The sequence below is a fragment of the Furipterus horrens genome, unplaced genomic scaffold (assembly GCF_987537825.1).
Source record: "Furipterus horrens unplaced genomic scaffold, mFurHor1.1.pri manual_scaffold_15, whole genome shotgun sequence".
In the NCBI taxonomy this organism is placed as follows: domain Eukaryota; kingdom Metazoa; phylum Chordata; class Mammalia; order Chiroptera; family Furipteridae; genus Furipterus; species Furipterus horrens.
The window spans coordinates 5,750,096-5,771,609 of NW_028327185.1; the positions used below are offsets into that span (position 1 = coordinate 5,750,096).

The 21,514-nt window shown below is 41.7% G+C and overlaps 1 protein-coding gene across 1 annotated transcript in view; it reads right to left on the bottom strand.

Moving 5' to 3' along the window:
* Positions 1–21,514, bottom strand: part of USH2A (usherin) — a 462,824-nt gene that overhangs the window by 341,864 nt on the left and 99,446 nt on the right. The window contains exons 14-17 of the mRNA XM_090263490.1: positions 14,639–14,802; positions 7,130–7,288; positions 2,067–2,561; positions 828–1,097 (exon numbers count right to left, since the gene is read on the bottom strand). Of these exons, the coding sequence (XP_090119616.1) occupies positions 828–1,097; positions 2,067–2,561; positions 7,130–7,288; positions 14,639–14,802 (1,088 nt within the window). The remainder of the gene's footprint in view (positions 1–827; positions 1,098–2,066; positions 2,562–7,129; positions 7,289–14,638; positions 14,803–21,514) is intronic.

The window sequence follows — 21,514 nt, forward strand, 5'->3', positions numbered from 1 at the left end:
CTATTATTTGTCCAAGATGGCTGGCGGTCATTAAGAGATGCTCAAGCACAATGCACATTTTATTCATGAAATGACCCCCTTGGCCATCAGCGTACAGCGACCCTTCCCCTCCACGTCCTCACGGGTCCTACTAAGTCAGGACTTGCGTTTCTTCGGGTAGCCACAAGTTCAAAACCTAACAAAAGCGTATTTTTAATTTGTTAAAGACTCACAAAATTTGAAGTGTGTATGTGTGTGTGAGAGTGTGTGTATGTAGAGTAGGCTGGAGGATTTAAAATATCTCATTTGCCTTAGTAAAGACAGTTTTAAAATATTAAAAATTTTCCCCTTCCTTTCTTTCCATATTGCTTATGTAAGCACACGTGTGAGTTACACATTTTGATATCCAGGAGTGTGTCATTAGGTATAATCGAGTAGCCAAACTCCTTGTTTTGGAAAGAGAAATAAAAATGAAATCAGATTAGTGGAGTTTGTAACAGGTGTCACCCTGATTGAACAGGAATTGTGCTGCATTGGGAACAAGATGAGAACACGTGGCCGGCCCTCCACAGGCCTGGAGACCAATTGCTATTTTGCAAACATTCTTAAAGACTGTAACGATAGTTACGTCATTTCCCTCTGCCTTGAAGTAATAGCTAAAGCATTTCCCCCATAAAACTCACTGCGAGTCCTTTATAACCTTGAGTTATGGATGTAACCAACTGAAGTACAAAAATTGTCCCCGCCTTACGTACGTTTATAATTCTCACTTGAGCCCTGCTGACTTTAATTGGAGGCAGTTTTTTCACTCAGGAGTTTACAAAGTAGGATTAAAGCTTGATCGTCACCTGATTCTCCTGTTCTTTCTGAGGTCCAGGCCGAGGCCACGCTGCCGGCCATGTTCACGGCCGAGACCCTGAGCTCGTACGCGGTGTACGGCTCTAGGCCAGTGACAGTTGTGGACGTCAGAGGAGCTTTTAACGCATCTTCGTTGGCCGGTTCTGCAAACGGGTGAGGGCTGAGCCGGCCGCTGCTCTCGAAAACTCGGCTTTCTGCTGACGTGCGTTCTCCATCAGACCCCAATCTTCTCATGTATAGTTCATATCTTGTAATTATTCCTAGGAGAGTAAAACAGTAAACCAAGATGACCGCCATCCGAGAGACAGAGAATTTGGGGGGGTGGGGTAGGTCCGTTAAAGAGTGTTGGCTTTCCGTTATTCTTTGACGAGATTACTCCCCCATTTTCCTAGTAATACAGATTGTAGGTACTGACAAAAAACAAAAAGCTGATGGGTAGATGGAGGTATGGAATGGTACTAAAAAGTATGGGAACATATATAAACACAAAATAACTACAAATTATAATCGGTAAACTTGTATTTTTTTTCAGGATTGTCATAATTTCTACCAAGAATAGCTATTTCTTTATGGGAATTTTACCAGTGTACTTCCAATTTGCACATTTTCAATGGGGATTTTACTTGGTAAGCCCTGTTTCCATATGTATTAGAATGGTTATAGTTAATTTCTACACAGTTTAATTAAGTAATTTAAAAAGGCTAAGAAAAAAGGGTTTTGCCATAATACATACATGATATTAAACTACTAAAAATCTATAAATGCACATCTGGCCTATATAACAGGGTTCAATTGTATGAATTGACTTAATGGAGTCAGCTAGCCTATATACATATTTTTATATTATTTTATACACTTTTCTTGCCTAAAAGAGAAAATTTACGGCTTATGGGTGCCCTAACTTTGTGACACAGTCAAATATAATGCATTCTGTGAGTGAGTTTTAAATTAGAAACATAATTTGTGTTGTGGCAGATGTCATTAAGAGCAAAGATAATATTAGCCTTTTAAAGGGCAATTTAAATGAATGGAATTTGTTATTAGATTAAAGAAATACATTTGTTCTTCTCACCAGGACAAACAGTATCTTACATCTTTAGAAATTGTCTCTCTATTATTATATCCAAGAGTTATAAAAATGCATACGATTGCCAGGCGCCCTGCTCAATTCCAAAGTTCTTACATTCCCATTCATGTGTTGCCCAAGAAGGTGGGCCTTGGTGTCCTACCATTTGGTTCCCCTGGTGGTGACCATTCCACATGGAGTTCCGTGGAGCTGATCGTCCGGACCCTAGGTGGGCCCAGCCTTCGGGGCGGTGCCTGGGCTGTGGTCACTGTTATGGGGGAGCTGTGTAAACAGCCCCCGCGAGTACACGCCTGCACGGCAAAATGGTACGTGGTGAATGGGACCAGGTTCCAGACAGTCGCTGAGGTTTCATGACCTTCGTGGGGATCACATGGCTGGCTGGCATCTGCAGGGACACAGGACAAAATATACTTCTCTATAGGACCGGAGCGATTTGAGGGTGCAGTCCAGGTAAGTGTTACAGAGTCTGAGCTCACGGGGATGATACAACTCAAGTTCAAGCTTCCCTCTGGGACACCCGGCAAGGTCCTGTAGGTGACCGCCGCACTCCTTGTTGACCCGTGAACATTGGTGGCCTTGATGGAATAGGAATACGAGGTATATGGTGAGAGGGCAGTGTCCGAGAAGTACTGGGTACCTAAAATGAAACAGAAAAAAAAAAAGAGAAGAAGAAGGAGAAGAAGAAAATCATTACATCCCACAAAATTGATAGGAAATCATTTCTACTTGGTTTCCCATTATACAACTTAACTTCATAAACTATACCGATCCACTCTGTGAATACCCAGCACATTAAGTGCTTACAAAGAATAGTTATGTCTCAGAGTCTAGGCTTCCTGAGTGGTGACGATGTTGTCTTGAGAGCCAATGAGCCTGCTATGGGACCTTCTGTGGCTGGGACACAATGACCCTTCAGCCTTGGGAGGCCCAAGGGGTGAATGAAGGATGTGGAAAACAAATCTCAGAGAGTTCTTTATAGAAATATAAAGGGCCTAAGGGATGCTGAGAGAGAGGGCAGTTAGTTCACAAGGACCTAACCAAGCCGAAAACAACCACGTGTTGACCGGCTTCATGGATCTGAAGTTGATGCAATGAGCATGTCAGCAGAGGAGGGCTCAGCCCCTCCCCTCCCACGGGGGCCAGCACCCCCTGAAGGGCATACAGAAGCGAAGGGCCAGTGGTAAACTGCCTCTCCCTGAGGACCACCGTGGTGGCTGGGAGAAGGAAATAAAAGACTAAGCAACAAGAGCAGGTGTCATAGATGAAATATTTGTTCCTTCCCCAACTCATATATCCGACACCTAACGGCCAAGGTGATGATGTTAAGGGATGGGGACTTTGGGAAGTGACTGGGTTAAGGGGGTGACCCGGAAGTGAGGTAAGCACCCTTATAGAAGAGGTCCCACGAAGATCCATCCTTCTACTCCGCGAGGACACAGGTAGAAGTCAGCAGTCTGCAACCCAGAAGGGGACCTTCGCCAGCCCCTGACCATGCTGGTACCCTGACCTTGGACTTCCTCCCTCAGAGCTCGAAGTTGTAAATCCCTGTTGTTTATAAGCCACTCAGACTGTGGTTTGTTTGTTTTATATATAGAAGACTAAATGGACTAAGACAGTGAACATCTGAGTGAAGGGTAATTTTTCCATTCTTTATAAATGTCATTGGAAATTCTGCATGAAAATATGTTGAGTGTTGCACTAGAGTCCCATCAGGACACAGAAATCACAGAGTAATTCTGGTTTTCTTATCTATCTCCCCTCTCAAAAATGAGGACTGTCCTGTCCATCCTTGTATTTCTAGTGGCTCCCATACTTCCTGCTCTGGCATAAGCACTGAATGAAAGTGTACTGAATGAGTAAATGAATGAATGAGTAATTTTCCTTATATACTTGATTTATTTTTCTAGTCAATAATATTAACAGCCGTATAAAAACCATTGTTTACACTCTCTCTTGTTTTCTTTCTTACCCCCTCCATTCTCTGCCTATCCGTCTTTCTGAGAAGAACCATCCTGTGACTCGTTGCATTGATCTTTCCATGTAGTATGGAATAATAAATCATGGTGATATTAAAGGGAGAAATTAGAAATGAAGACCTAAGTTTTACTAAGATATATCATTGTCTGAAACTCTAAACTTGAACTGTATTATTGTCAAAATAATCTCCTTCTAGTTTCCCTGAGGGAGCATTTCCCTAGAGTTACACCTAAGGACCATGCATCTCCCTACTCATGAAATTCCAAACGAGAAATGACTTAACTGGTTGTGAATTTTGATGGGCAAAAGCAAACCATGCTCTGATCAGTCCATTGAGTCCTCTCTTGTCTTTCTGCAGTAGAGAAGGTATATTCTCCAATCTGGCTTTTATTGTAATAAAGGTTATTTTTTTAGTTTAAATTTCCATCTCTCTGATTCTTTCTGATGCCTAATTCTCCTTCAGGTTCAAACTCAAATAGGAAAAAAATAATGTGATGCACTGGCCAGCCCTAAAATGTCAATCCTATTAAAAGAGAGTGCAACACCCTACCACAGCTGTTCCCATCACGCCGATGACACAGAGAATACCTATGTGCAACCCAGACTTGGGCCGCCGCACGGGAGATAATATCAAGTGCTCATTATGTATAATTCCCAATATACTAACATCACTTCCACACCTTTCTAGTCTACCGATGAAAGCGTATGAGTATGCACGCAAGTGAAATTTTATTTAGGGACGCCACTGACTATACTTGAACTAATTTTTTAAACCTTAATTCAGACACTTTAGAATTATTCCACAACTATTAACATGCTATTATTTATAACCAACAATCTGCAAGGCCTAAAAATGATGATATACCAGTTTTCATGATCTTAGGTTAAAACTACTGACCTGCAGAATCCTACAGTGCATTAGACCAGCCAGGAAAAGTTTTTATCTTAGCAAGAAATATTATAATAGTCTCAACCGCATGATCAAACTTGCTTCGACGTCAACACTACTAATTTCCTTTGAGAAGTTCAATGATTCCCTACCTATAATTCCAAATGCCTTTATTTAACCCAAAGATTTGTGTTCATTCAACTGAATATAAGTACTGTCTCCTTTTCACATTACACGTGCTACCCATACACTGGAAACAGAATAATAAACATGAGGATATTATTAGAATAATGCAGAGTTCTGACAGCATTAACCAATTGTTCTTACTGTTCAAATGCCATCACGCAGATAATTTTCACATCATTAATTATAGTGACTGTCAAGAAATGCCAGAAGTGTCATCTTTTTAGTGAAAAAGAAGGTTTTAGGAAATAATATCTTGTAGAATAGGATTATATAAATGCCTGATTAGTGAATGAGCACACATTTATTATGTAAGAAACTGTTGTTTGGATTCTGTATTAGAGCGATCATGAAAAAAAGCCAGAGTGTTGTACTTTATGAAACAGACCCCAATGTTACTACAGAAAATATGCCTCTGGACTGAAGGATGTACATGAAGGTGAGTTTCGTTACTGAGGTAAGCTGTATGGAAAATAATGGTGACCCTACATCACTACTTCGGACATGGTTCGAGCAGTGGCACCTTCACCATCAAAATCACTTTCACTTATTTTTAAAACTTTCTCTTGCCCTATCACGAAAGTTGGAAGTTTCAGGACACCTGGATCATGCTGATATTTGGAAGGAAGCAAAGATTCTAGTAGCAGGTTTTTAGGATGCGCTGCCAACGTGGCAGATGTAGACAGATGTTCGTTTCCCTTTGCAATCTGCATCGGGAAGCTTGGGGTCTCCATTAACTTCCAAGAAGACTTGGAGTACCGAAGAGACATTTAGAGTTAGCAGAAAATGCCGGCCATGGTAATGAGGGCGCAAGTCACTCAGAATTAGGGGGCACATGGAACCTGTGATAATACATAGAAAATAAAGCCTCAAGTTTTAAAGCCAATCAACATGCTAGAAGAAGACAGCCTTCTGATTAATTATCTTGAGGAAGATCCCGGGACTTCAGTATTTCTTCATAGCTTTTTATACTTTTGCAATGAAATAAACATGGTAAACTATAATTTGAAAAACTGGGCATTAAACAAATAGAACAACATGGAACCATGCATCAACTGGCATCCCTGTTTCCGTGTTTCTTAAACTAGTTATTTTTTAACGGTCTTATAGCACATGACAACAAGCAAACAGCAGAGAAGACAGAGTGAGAAGGAAGGAACATTTTCTGTTTTTTCATTGTGTCTTTGGGGAAACTCTATCCAAAATATGAGTAAATTTGTTTTTTTTTTTAACAATGTATCTCCACAGTTTGAAATCTATAAGCTCCTTTAAAACCTTCATAAACGTGACAGATGCAGACGGTGTTCATGTGTATTCACATGCTTCCTCTTTCAATGGAAGATCGGGTTGGGTTCCATCTATTTTTAACCTGAGAATTTAAAAGACTGGATCCACATAACAGAAATATTTGGTAAGTTTTCTTCAATCCTTACACCAGAGAAAACTACAGATTAGTTTTTGTAAGTCTTCCAGTAATTTCATGTATTTTTCAATTAAAATAGAACTCATAGATTATTTTTAATATCACTTAATTACCTTAAACAATACATCATAAACATTTTCTAGTGACTAATGTAAACTGAGTTATAAGGCAACCAAATCCTACAATTTACTTCATAATACATCAGAATTCTGTCATACCAGCCTCCATCACTGACGGAAAAGTTTTGGGATGTCTGAATTTTTCTAATATTTTGCTATTACAAAGAGTGTAGGTTTGGACATATTTTCTGTTCATTGATGACTCTTTAAGTCATTTCCAAAAATAATTTTGGTGAGTCAACTCTGCAAAAGGGTGAGGTTTTTCAAAGAGTTTAACAATTTATCCTGCAGGCAAGTTTGTACCAATGAACCCCCACAGATAGGCCAGCAGTTCAGGTAAATTCCAGGTCCTTCACACACTCATCGGTGCTGGATGGGTCTGCTTTTCTTTTCATCTTTGAGAACTTGATAAGCATTAAGGGCTTATCAACTAAGAAGCATCTCATTCCCTGCATTTCTCTGAATACTAGTGAGACTTGTAATTCTCTCTCTGCTTGAAACACTCTGTGCTAGACAGAGGAAACCACAACATTTATCCCCAGTGTCAAAGAACGTAACTAATGTAGCAACTCCCCGAATATTATATCTCTCCATCACCAAGTCTTTAAACTCACTGTATGGGTATTGATCTTCAGTTGTGTAGATATCAAAAACATCCCTGAATAAACTGTAAGTGAGCCGGTGGGAACTGGGAGCATCAGGTGGGCTCCAGGAGAGACTGATAGCAGAAGAGCTTTGAACTTGTCCTCTGGGTGGAGGTTGCTGGGATGGAGCTAAATTACAACAGAGAGAGCATTTATTAGCAAAGGCAATCAATAAGCGTGGAAGCAAACCCAAGTAAGATATCCAGCAAAGAGGTCTTTCTGATTCAGGATTACTTTATCAAGAAGACATGTGGTTGACCAAGACATTAATAAGCAGAGGGTATATATCATGAATCACTAAAGCAAAGCTTTTTATCAGTAAGCGTATAACAAATTTGTAGGTCACTGCAGCTAATATAAATATAATTTGGGGAAAAAAACCACAAAGTTCACATTAAGCACTTCTTTGTCTTTTTTATTTTTTATTTTTGAGAAACTATACAAGGAAGTGTAACACTTATTTTCCATTTAATTTAAAATTTGATATAAATAAGATCCACTGACACTTGAAATTGAAGGGACATGCTTTGGGGGCTTCGGAAAGGAAGTTTTCCATTGCATTAAGCACAGATCACAGTATAAAAAATGATAATAGTTGGTCACACAAATAGCTATGGGTGTTATGAATGCTAAATAGTCCAAATATTGGCACAAAATAATTTGAATGCACTACGTGAATAGAGCAGCCTCTGTCAGAGGTGCTACGATTATTAGAGATAATGTGATTGCTCCTTTCAGGTGCCTAAGAGCATTAATTTCACTATTTTCGGAATATTTTGCATACTATAAATACGTACTATAAATATGAAAACATTGCCTCTTATCACTTTGTTTTCCTTAGTTTCCCTCTTTTTGAGAGTAAGCCTGCATTTTTTCACTGTAGACGTGAAGTAGAAAAACAATGTCTCTCTTTTAAGGACACTCCGCCACATTTATTTCCTCTCCTCTGGTTTAACAAGATGCATAACCCTCCATCTGTTTAGAGAACCACAAGTAATCGCACTCTCTCATTAAACACGATGTCAGAGACACAGGCTGCTGTGTTATCTTATTTCTTAAAACCATTCATCTTTTTAAGGAAATTATAAGAGCCATGTACAGAAAGAAATCAATCAAACAATGATCAATATTTTTATATGAAGTGTCTGCACTCCCTTGGTGACAGTCAGGGTTTCAGGAGAAAGGAGAGCACATTGAAATTAAGTAATTTAATGAAGAACTTAATAAAAGGCACTCTTTTCAAAAGGGTGGGCGGAGCATAAGGAAACCGGAAGACATGGAGCGGCATTCTAGGGTTTGGGGACAGCCGAGGCCTTTCACTATTTTTATGTCAAAGGTCCTCGAACCCCCTCCGGGGATCTGAATCCACGGCACTGACTCATCATATAGTCTCACTACTCACGGCTAATATTTATGCTGGAGAAAGAAGATGGGGTACAGTCAACAAAGGGAAAGGCACGTGGGTGAGTTCCCAGGAAAGGAGCTGCTTGATTCCCCCGGCCACGTGTTGTGTAAGCACCCGCCGAAGGGTTCCAACGGGCCGCTCATCAGAGACTCAGTGCCCGGGGTTTGTATCGGGGCTGTTCTTACAGACAGACCCCCAGGACGATAGCCCGTGTTAAGCATAAACCTTTTGGTTGGACAAAATTTAAGGGACAATGAGCCACTCTAATCAGTTTGGGGGGTGGTGGTGGGAACCCTCATGAAACCCAAGTCCCAGAAGCCAGCCAAGGGCCAACTTTGTAAGTGGGTCTTGCTAAAGATGAGCTGCCAGGCCGCTCTGGGAAAGGCTTTCCATCCACTCCCTCAAGCTCCTGGGGCTCTGCGCTCCATCTTCCGATGTCCCTTTCCAACAGCTCCCCCGCCCCCAGGTGACCCGCAGGTTGCTGTTAGGAGCTGCACCCAACTGCAAATCAGAAGGCAAGACGCGGGTGCCGACCACGCACAGCCTTGGGAGACAGAGCAGGGGGGGAGCATGGTGCCTAACGCGAAGTTCCCCTGCACACCAGGTGAAGCCTCCAACCCAGAGCTGCTGCTGCTCCTTCATGAGTGATACTCTCCCTTGTAAAGACCTGGCATAATCTAATAAGAACACTCATGAAAGCGTTCCAAGAGTACTGACTCTGAAATACATACAATTCCCTATATTATGCATATGCTTCCTAAAGACAGTGCCCCTGATCCTGGGGTACATAATATTGCCATTGTTTTAAAGAACAAATATTCAAACTAGATACTCTCTCACTCTTCCCCTTCAAGCCCTTTCTTCTCTGTTGGAACGGGCATTGTCACGTGAAAATGCTAACTCTCCATATGCCTGTTCAGGCAAAGGGCAGGTGCAGCAGCAATCTCAAAGTGACACATGAAAATAGAATTATTTCCAAACCCCTTAAATTTTCAGCTTCCTGGATTTGCCATAATGGATATGGCCACTTTGGTTGAACACTGACAGGACATTTGATCTTGCAGTGAATTTTAATTCAGGGTTTTAAATCTGGCTGTTGTTGGTGGAACCACAAAGATCATACACTGTCTCGTTTATAGCACCAAGAGCCTGGCCATCCATGGCAATTTAATATATTTTTCAGCGATTATTAGCGACTGCATCTAAAACTCTGCATGTTATCAGGAATTCAACAGATTTCAGGATTAAAGCAATCAAAACTGACCTTCAGACTAGTTTCAAAGACAGTGAAATACTTTTAGGATGACTGAAAGAGAGAGAGAGATGTTTCAGTCCCATGTCAAAGGGTATTGAAAATGATTCGCATTACATGAGAATTTCCTTGGCAACCAGCACGGGCAGAAATACACACGCAGGCTCTGTCAAGCATTTAAAGTTGATTACTTGTTGTGACTGTCTGAGTGTAAAGTGCCTCCTTGACATTTACATGAGAATTTTCATAGACCTGACGTTTAGGGGGTCTAATACCACTCTAACCATGAACAGGGAATCCTGGGCATGAGGTAACTTGAGCTCCTCCTTGGGGCACCAGAAGTAGATTTCTGAGAAAATGATCACGGACTCACTCACCAATATTGCCAGGATTGGCCTTTGCATACGCCGGGCTCTTACGCAAGGCAGGGAAGTGTATAATATCATGACTGCAGCCATCTGTCTAGGAGCCATGAACTTCCATCTTGGCTGGGGCGCTCTGGTAGTTGCACGTCTATAGTCAGATTCTGACTGGACTCCCTGAGCTCCTCCCCGTTCATAGGAAGAGGATGACACCATCTTCCTCTCAGGGTTATTCCGAGTATAAAATGAGTGTGTGTGCATGAATGTGTGTCTCTCTCTCACAAAGGCTGCGAGTACTAGATTCCCTCTATCCTTTTTGCTTTGCCATCCCCAGGTTACCTTTGTCCACAAAGTCCTAGGTAGATGACCACAAAGTCCACCTCCAGTTCAGCAGGAAAGTGAAGAGGAGGGATAGGGGGGCGGGCATGCCCTGTGCACAGGAGGGCTCAGCCCAGGAAGCCCACACATCCGTGCGGCCCTCACCCTCTCAGGCAGGAGATTAGGGACCTTCACTAACTATTGGAGAAGATAAGGCCACAGGCCGAGCCCTAAGATCTGTTATCATGAAACAGAGGATGATGGCTCCTGAGAACAACTTAACAGTGTCTGCCACAGATGAGATTAAAAAATTAAAGAATAGCTAGAAAATTATGAGATAGTTAAAAAGAAAAAAAGAGAGATTAGGGTGCTTCTCGTTAAGCCAACATAAAGAACATAGCATTAGAAAACCTGACAAATCATCAAAATAACTATTTCTGGGAGCTTGTTGACTAGAGGCAGACAATAAAGGGAGAATGTTGACTCTGACGAACTGGCAGAGCTTTGAGGAGAAACAAGTTGCCTTTTTGCTCCAGGGTCAAGTATGTTAGTGTCAACAGAGCAGGGCTGGCTGTGAACAGCAGCACCTTTGGTAGCAGAGGGCACTGGTGACAATGATACACAGCTTTGCCATCTAAAGGCAGCAGACTCATCCAGGAAGAACCAGGAAAGTCAGGTAAGAAGTGAAGTCCAAGGACGAGCTGAGAACTGGCCGTGGCCCTGAATGCACTCCCGGTCCATGCCCCGGGACTGGCAGAAGCTGTACAATCTGAAAGTATTTGAGCGTGAACATCGCCTATATCGCGGGCTGGTTCAGACACGGGAATGATCCCCTAGGAAGGCAGGCTCTAAGTAAAAATTAAAATTAAAAGAAACAAAACGAAACCGATTACAGACGTCAGCAGCCGTACACTGCAGTGGAGAAAGTTTTCCACCATTTAAGTCTATGCAAATTATAAAAATATATATATATATAACAACTTAAAATGTTTTCAACGTAAAATTGCAACACACTCAAAGAAACTGTGGCCTGCGCTCATTAAAAAAAGGCACTCAACAGAAACAGACTCTTGAGTGTAGCAAATGAACAGTAAACTTGAAGATAAAGCGAGAGAGAGAACTTAAAGAAATAGCCATCTGATTCGTTCTGCTCAAAGGACAGAGGGGGGAAAGACTGAACAAAAAAAAGATTGGACCTACAAGAAAATGTCAGGTGTACCATGCACCAAAATAAGTAACGGGGTCCCCAAAAGGAAAAGGAGAGGAGAGACAGAGAAAGGGGTGGAAAGTAAAACGGTGGTTGCCAGGGCTAGGAGGAACAGGGGGGACTCACATTTCAGGGGTACAGAGTTTCAGCTTCACAAGAAGAAAAGAGTTACAGAGACGGGAATAGTGATGGTAGCGTAACGTTATGAATGTCCTTAATATCACTGAATGGTGCATTTAAAAATGGTTAATGTGGTAAAGTTGGTTACATATATTTTACCATAACAAAAATATTTCCTTGAAAAAAAGAGCTATAAGAGCCTCATTGCTAAGGAGGGATAAAAAAAAATATGACTGATAAAAAGATGGATAAACAAGGATAAATATAAAAGTGAGGAGAGCCTGGAGTATCAAGAAGACTTAAACACAAATGATTCATAGTTAAAACATATATGTACTATATAATTAATACATATATATTTATTATATATATTAGTTATTATATATATATATGTTAAGTTTATAGCCAGAAGTTTAAGGGAAACTGGCATTTACCTAGGAAAGAATACAGAAAACAAAACAGAGCTATTAAACACCTGTTTTCCTTCCGTCCCTCTTATTAAGGAGAATGACTATCATTTTGAATGCATGAAACAAATATTCATAGGGAAGCAGTAAATCACACAACGAGAAAGCATATTATCAGAGAGGGCCTAACTATGTTATGTGAAATCAAATCAATTCTCCTACACTCTGAAAATTATATCTTAGGATTCTTATCCCAAATCCCCATCATAAAAAAAAAAAAAAAATCATAGATGTTATCGCTAAACTATTGTCAGTGGTGGCTCAGGAAATGGAAAAGATAATAGTTATAATCCCATGATATCCAAACTGTGTAGAAAAACACCATGAAACATCCTAATTCTCAAGGAAAACACAGTCTGGACATCTGCTGGGTGGAGAGAAAGCAGCCGCAGCCCGAGGCAGTTCACAGTTCCAACAATAGATAGCACTAGGTTCCTTTCAAAAGCTTCACACCGCCCTGAAGCCGGTCGCTCCACTGGCTGCTAGGATAACAAGCAAGGGCCATGTGAAAACCAAGGAGGAGCAGGAAAGGAAGCAGGGGAGCACTTCCTGAGCCCCGTTTTCAATGTTCCAAACTCCGCTGAAGGCAGGCACGCTCTCTAATTGTTTTGAATGAATCACCTCCGCAGATCCTGAGCTTCTAACTTTGCACAGTGCTTTGTAAGTTTTCTTAAACACAAACCTAAACAGCAGGAACAGCCACAGAAGGGTGAAGGATGGCATTCAGTACTAAAAGAGCACAATTTTCAAGAGAGGAATCTAAATGAATAGGCCCAGCAAAGAATAATAAGACCCATGAAAGTTTTTAATGTTCTTTACAGCTGGAAGCCTTTGAGAGGATGGAGAATGTTCAGTCCAGAGAACAAAAGCCTGAACATCCGATGGCTGCCACCACTAAGAAAAGTCGGCCGGGTGCCCGGTGGCCAGACTACCCAGTTTCGTCGGAGGCAGAACTCCTTGAGTGTGTCTCAGAAACAAGAATGAGCAGCAAAACATGGAGCCGAGGCCAGCATGTTCCCACAAAATTTGTGGCGAACTGATCGGAAATTGCCGAGACTGGATACGTTGTATGGAAGCCTGCCATAATTCTACTTAAATGATGATCTACACCTGATATCCAAAGCAATTTCTGCTGCACAAAAATCAATGAACTCTAGAGCGAATCGATGAATAACAGATATTATTCAGATGCTCAATGAAAGCCAGAGTTGTGTTTAGACTGTATTTATACACAGGCAATGATGGTCTTTCTCAGCATCTACAGTTTAACTTAGACTAAAACCCATACATACCAAGGAAACACAGGACAGTGAAGATAAATTACACCGATACAAAATTTAAATATGTCTTAATCATTAACTACATCCTGCCTTCACCCCCTTGGAATCCAGTACAGTTGCCGGGGAGCCCGACACCCGTTACTAATGGCTCCTGTCCCCATATACAGAGCGCGGCCCCGGCCTGTGTGTTTATGACGATGCGTCCTGACCGGCGGCACTTCCCAGCACTGTGACACACGAGCGGCTCAGGACACCCCGAGAAGAACACGCGTGGTATAGCATGTTGCAAAAGGCTCCTGACCACACGTCTGCAACCGGCATTTCTTAGGACTTCTGAGAAGGGCAAGGGTATATGATCTTGAAGTCAATATAAAAGAATCATCAATACGTTTTAAGTTGCAGGACGGCAGGTGACCTTGTGGAGTCGGTTCAAGGAAGTGGAAAACGGGGCTGAGACGTCAAAGGAGAACTGAGATACGACCTCTGGCATCAGGGGTTACAGTGAGAACCAGGAGAGATGGTTGGACAGCGCACACTAGTGAAAGCAGAGAGAAGAGAACATCCCGATACAGGAGCCAGTCACGTGCCGGGATAAAGAACGGTCCTGAGCGCCACAGTATCACTAAGCAACGAGCAGCAGCAGCTCGGTGCCCGTGACGTCTGTGCGAGGGAAGGACGGAAAACCCATGACAAAGCATGTTGTGAGTTTTCTATATTCCCTGTTCCTTGTAGAAAATTGTCTGGAAGTGATGTTGTGCGGTGGGGTGACCTATCATTGGTTGTATCACTGAAAGTCCCTCCATTTGGGGAAAAGCAGGGCTTTTCTTAGTGACAGAATGAACCACTGCTCGCTCCCCATTAGCGATGTAATCATATTGGCCTTTCCCAGGACTTGATCGAGGGAGAAGAACACCGGCAACATTTAGTGGGATTTTTTTCTCTCTCCCCTACCGTGTCCACCTTGTGCCTCAGCCTTCCTGCTGGGTCCCCCACGGGGAGGAAGGGGACGGACCCGCTCCCCCACGTGACGGCCCTGCACACGGCAGCGCGGGGCCAGGGCGCACTTACACTTGCTGCAACCCCACAGGTTGCCGGCGTCCAAGTGGCTCGCCCCGGGAACACACGCCTCACACTTGGAGCCGGTGACAAACCGTTTACAGAAACACTGGCCCGTGACCGAGTGACAGGTCTCGTTCAAGGCTCCTGAGAGATGACAATGGCAAGGCTGACATCTGAAAACAAGAGACATAAAGCATTCAAGGGAACCACGTTTGGATTAATAATTCACAGGATAAGTCACGTGCATCTGTTGATAACCTTGTGGGATACGACGTTTGAGCCAAAGTGCTGAAAATGATTCTTGAACAAATAAACATGAAATAAAACAGAAAAAAGTACTTATCAAAATGCTGCTTTATGATAAAACCTCTAGGAAGCCTCCTCTTTGTAAACTAATTGAAGGCAAAAAAAAATAAAAAAAGTGTTACTCTGCTATTTCACATGCCACAGTACACTTTACGGATTATTTTGAATCCCATTGTTCAAATAAATATACTGTAAATTTTGCTTTCCCACAAAAGAAGTGTCCATGACAGCTACAATGTAAGACTAGGAACCCCCCAAATTATCTTTTCAAGTATCTATCAAGTGGTGAAGTAATAAGCATTGTTGTGATAATCACTGTTTTACCTAAAAATATTGAAATTCTTTATTTAGTTTTATAAAGACTAAATTTCACTAAGAAAACAGTTTGGGGAAGACATGTTCCGATGCTGATGATGCCTTAATAAATGCTATATTTCCTTTATTATTTTATGCACTAAACTCACTTATCCAGAATGGCTGGAGAACAGAGAATCATTGCGATCTATGCAAAGAAGACAGAGATATAATGGGGAGGACTTCCCTTCGACTCACATTTCTTGGACCCAAAGTTGCTTATTAAAAATCACTGTTCTGCCATTTTGCTGATAGAAATGAAACCTCTCTCTTCAAACTCTTAACCCGCGACAATGTCACCGATTAGAAAGAGAAATTCTGATGCCACGATGTTTTGGATCAGCACAAAGAGGACTCGTCCGGAGATCACCCACACTTACCAGGGGTTTTCCATACAATGCCCTTAATAACCGCCTTATGGATTCACCTACATTTTCTAACGAAGATGCTGAATGGAGAGAGTAGCTTTACCCACTGCGATGCCTCTGGCGCGATCTCTGGGGTAATCATTCCACACCCTTAAAACGGCTGATAAAAGCTCAGACTGCTAAATAAGCTGCAAATTTGTTTCATGGACGAATATCCCCTAGAGAATAAATAAAGCGCAGTTCATCTTGAAAACCACTCTGCTATGGTTCGCCCTTTTTAGGTCATGATAAAAGGACATTTTTTTCGACCTATAAACAACTATATGAAGTTCTTTATGTATAGACATTGCATCAGAACCACGTTTCAAAGAGATGTGTCGCTTAGGCTGCTTTAGTAGGGGAGCTGAAGAAAATGATGCATTGAAATTAAAATGGAATTATAGAAGCAGCAACATATTTAATTTGCTCATAATTTCATTATATGCTATTACTTAGAGTATATTATTTGTAGGGGGTTTTTTTATGTCATATTGGTAAGAATAAGCAATAAGAGGCATGCTTCTCCCAGGACATAATTTATCCCCACGCCACTCATGAATAAGTGTCTCTTGAGCATTTCAGTTTTTATTACCGCTCACTCACGAGACAATCACACTCATTTTATATACAGTACATTTCGAGTAACTGTTTCCAGTGTCTAACATAATTCCTTTTCTTGATGCTGTTCTATTTTCTTCCCGCTACACGCTTAACTCTATAAGTCAGCTCTAAGTCAATACCCATGGGGCATTACGTTCTGAATCTAAATGGAATAAATAAATCGCTTCTTAGGAGAGCACGCGGTGTTTTGAGTAATTAAATGTGACTACTCCTGATTTTATAGTCTCTTACCCAAGCCATGGTTATAGCTAACTTATCTGACTTGTTATAATTGCTTGACTTCAGTAAGAGGGAATTTTATCTGAATGAAGTTCACAGGAGACTTTTCTGAATATTACAGTTTGTGTCTAGCCCAAAGGACACTGGGGATAATTTTGTAATTAAGGCTTAAGTAAAACAATTCCTATAAATTTCTCAGCCACTCAAATATAATTTAAAACATTTCCAAGACTCTTTAGTGAATAAGCTACAAGTTTGATGTCATTTTATGACTTACCACTCTTCAAGAGCACTTGCTAAATGAGATATAGCCCACGTTTATTAAAACAGAATTATACATAATAAAGGAAAAGACATTTTCAGCTTTAAGAGAGAAACAGCAAACTAAGATGAATTGTGATATTGATTTTGTCAGGACAAATGGTTTCTGTAATATTAATATAAAGAAACCTTTATTACACTGACTCTCCTGCTATAGCCAGAGCTCTCCCGCAATCTGTTTAAAATCTTCATTTTTCATCCTTATGGGAAAACCTCACTTGCTAAATGGATTTCATAAAGAGTAATCTGTCAAGATTTATAGAGATAAACAATTTGTGATGTTTATTGACCAGTTCATTATGGTAAACAAAACAAGAGGGAAGCATCGCTAATCTCCGCGTTCACGGAACTGTGATCGTTCCGCTTGGGGCTCGGTCTCTGCTGGACACAATGGGAAAGAAGTTAATTGGCCTCTGTCTCTTAAATCACAAATCTCATCTATTTCACTTTCCAGGACGCCTCTTCTCGTTGAACAAACAATAAGAGAAAGAGTTATCCTGCTTCTTGCTATTGCAGAAACATCACTTTTAATGAAGGGAGGGTGTTTCGATAATGCGTTCCATTGTCAGGAACTTTGCCATCTGAGGAAGAACAACTTCAGGAGGCCCAGAGATCCGTGCCAGGTTACAGATCACTTCATTGGCATTGCTCTTTGGTGGCATCTCTCCTGTCTGGGGCCTCCACTCACGGGTACCATCAAATTGATTTAAATGTATTGCAGGACATTAAAAAATTCTATTCCAGGGCTGGAGTAACACTAGAGACATAAATATAAGAAAGACACAGAGTGGCCTCTGTCCTCAAGGAGCTCACAATCTAGTGAGAAATAAATTTAAAAAAATAGAGTATTACTAAAGATGTACGTAGACTCTTTGATGGCATAGAAAAGGGGCAGCTATCTAGTCTGGGGGCAGGGGAGGGGGCAGGGAACGGAGTATGAAGAAGGAATCTTGGAGATGTTTGAGCTGCACATTGAAATAGGAGTAAACCAGGCAAATCCGGGAGGGAGGGAATGGAAAAGAGACAAAAGAAGAGGGCATCAAATTAGAAGCAACTCAAGAGTTCTGGACACAGATTCGGGACAGGAAGTAAGTGGTGACAGATAAGGCTGGAAAGGGAAGGGAAGCAAAGACGTGGCTAAATTAAGACATTTGCGACAGCGGCGAGGATCAATGGAGAGAAAGGGGTTAGATCTAAGAAATATTTACTAAGTAAAATCACTAGGAAGAGGTGGACAGACTAAATAGAGGAGCAGAGACGGGCCTGGAGTTAGTCCAATTTTCTAATTTGCTGACAGAGGGCTGACAGGGACACTGTTCTATGAAACATCAAGAACAAAGGAGGAAGGGACCTCAAAAACGGAGGAAATTTAGACAACGATTATTAACAATTATTAATAATGAAAGAGGCTTCAAGGCGCATTGGAGAAACTGGACAAAGACTTGTCTTCCATCCCGAGCACAAAGACTAGCACACGGTAAGGGTTCAGTAAAATCTGTGGAATAAATGATGCCTGAGCTGTTTGAGCCCTTTTTGGTTGGCATTGCTGGCCCCCTGGCTAAGCTCTCCTCCAAGGAGGGGACCCTTTTCCTTAAGGGCGGGCCCCGCTCTCTAAGGCGGCCACTCCCTGACTCCTCTTGTACAGGTTCTGTGAGCGTTCAAGTGTCCAGAGGACTCCAGTTCCCCCGGGCTGAGGTCGTACAGTATTTCATTTCTGCTTTGGAGGTGCGGTCTCGTCTCCCTGCAGTTCTTAGTGTTCCTTTCATCACAGCCTATGACCAGCCCCTGGATTCTTCTGGAACTGGAATCAGAATTACAGGAGAGGAACTCGGGGCTTAGAGATCCTCTTTGTTTAAGCTGAAAGCCATAACTCACGTGGCCTGTGACTTGCTTTGGCCAATGGCACGAGGCAAATATAACACGGGGACAGTGTCCAGCAGAGGCCTCACATGTCCTTGCGCGCTTCTGTTCTCTCTGCCACCACCAGCCAGGGCTTGCTCACATGTGGGCCCATGTAGTCCGTCACCTAGATAACAGCGTGCTGTCCAAAGAGTCGTTGGGGAGAGTGAATCTGGGAAGCACACACCTGAATTGCCTCATGATCACACCGTGAAAGGAAATAAGTTGGTGCAAAGGTCACCTGCTTCCACGTGAAGTCATTGATCTGGTTTTCAGAGAAAATACCCATTGACATCAGCTGAAAACGTGCATATGAAAAGATGACAGACCCAATCTATAACTTAGTGTTGAAATGGAGAAAGTTGATAGTAAAACCGAAGACAATCTGGCCACAGAAACATTTTAAGTTGTTGTATGTTTTAGAAGTCTGAGGCTGTAGGCTGCCCAGCCAGCCTAGACCCCAATTTCCCCTATTTGAGGAAAATTACAATTCGGTGTTTATCAGCTGGTCAGAGACAAGTCACTACTGTGACAAGTGATACATCTGGCCCTGCGAGGCTTAGGAAAAGACAAAATACAACAATATAGAGAGAAGTTGTCATTAGGGAGGAGACCTTTGGGGGGGTTGTGATGTGGGGACGTTATACAAGAAAAACCGTGGTGTTCCAGGAAAACCGGAGCGGTCTCGGGGGCCGTAGGAAGGAGGAATCCCAGCTACAGGTCAACCTGAGGACAGAGATCCGGACCGGCTGTCACCTACGGGCATTAACTACCCACGGAGACGAGGGGAAGGTGGCCCATTTTTGTCTCATTGTTTTTGGCTTAGACGAATACGATATACTTTTTTTTTTTTTCTTTATTGATTTTTTAGTGGGCAGACTTTTTTTTTTTTTACTGCATTGTTTTCGATACTGATTAAATCATGTTTGCTTTCTGTGTCAGAGGTAAATGAAGTGATTTCTGCCCTCGGATCGGCTTTTTAAAACGCGTGCCCCCTTTTCCGTGATAGGTAACTCCGGAAGAATGAGCGGCCTGCACGGAAACAGGTGAATGGTTTTCCAGCTTGTTATTTTGTTGGGGGCCTTTTGGTTGTTATTGTTGTAGTTTAGAGGCAGAGCCTGTTTTACTTTACTTATTCTGCCCTTGAGAGTATAAAAAAAAAAAGTTAGAAGAATACAGGAAACGTAGGAGAACATGGAGAAGGGGAAGGGATATGAGCAATCTTCATGGAGGTGTTAAATAAGACCCCCCCTGGAAATATGGATGGAAAAGACAGATGAGGAAGTTAATTTATTTTCCAAATCGATGAATAGATACCATGGCATTTTTTCTCCTCCTTGCTTAACAGTAAAATACTTAATAGTCTATTGCGGAAGTCTGGACACGAATGAAATAAATTTATACTTGTAAGCACCTACCACAGGGCCTGATTCAAGGTGCATCTAATTGGTTTTAGCTTATTTGCTTTCATTTAGAACAAAGTTTCACATCAGGGCATAAATGATTCTTTTCCCGTACTGATGTGTGTATACATTTAGACAGTAAGTGGATTTTTTCTCTTCAGGAAATAGAAATCCCTTTCCTAGATGGAATCCCATATATATTAGCCATCTTTGTACACATTTTCAAAATAGTCATTGTTAGTAGATATTCACAATTGCAACCAGAAGTCAACAAAGACACTTCAATATCATTTAGGAAAGGGATGGGAAACATAAAGAGAATAAAATCCATTTTTATCTCTTCTCAGTGATGAGCAAAAATATAAACTCAAGCCATTCCCATTGTCACATTGTGAAATATCTCTCCCTATGACCTTCTGGGCTAGAGGATTTCTTCTCTGATGATTATCCATGTTCAAGTGGAAGGAGACAGTAAAATCTGTCACTGGGGGGAGGGGGAGGGTCAGCTCAAGACACAACCATTCCATCGGACCAGCTTAACAAGGGACAAGTCCTCCTGATTTTGGGGGGCCCCCCAGGGTCATGGGAGGCTTTATTCTTTTTATTCCTTTCAGAGAAGCTACTTTATATATGATGCTTCTTTCCAGTGGCAGCCGGGGCTCAATATCAGAGCCAATCCTGCCCAATCGGAGAGCATCTGGAGCCCCCCTCCCAAGTGGGCGTGTGGAATTGAATAGATATTCTAAGGGTTATATCCCTTCTACCAAGATCAGAACAGCAGGAGGTGCCGTGAGACTTTTATTTTTATTTTTGAAGGAGGTGAGAAAAGAACTGTAAAAAAAATCAGTTCTGTGTTGGCCCTATTAACGGAAACCTATATAAATTTATGAAACAATGTCACCCCAATAAATTTTAAAAATCATATTAGATAGAATTTGAAAATAAAAAGACTTTTAAGAAAGAATGGGAGACATGGGGACATTTAGATTTAAAACTCAGAGAGACAGCTAGCACAGGCCTAGAGGCCATGGTAGAGATATGAATAGATAACAACATTCCGGAGAGTCATGAACATGTATGTAGAGAATAAAATCACAGACCTAGATGTGTACTGAACGGGCAGAGTAAAGAGGAGTCATCAGCAAAAGAGACCAAAAAACAGATCACAGGAGAAAGCTCCTGGAAGCCAAAGAAGAAATAATTTTAAGAAACGGGGCAGATGATAAAGCAATTGGCATACTGAAAAAACATGACTCATAAGCAGCAATCATAAATTAATTTTACTCTCACCTTTCACTGATCCTTTAACTATACTGCATAAGGTAATGCCCCATGGCCGGCCTCCTGGATATAAA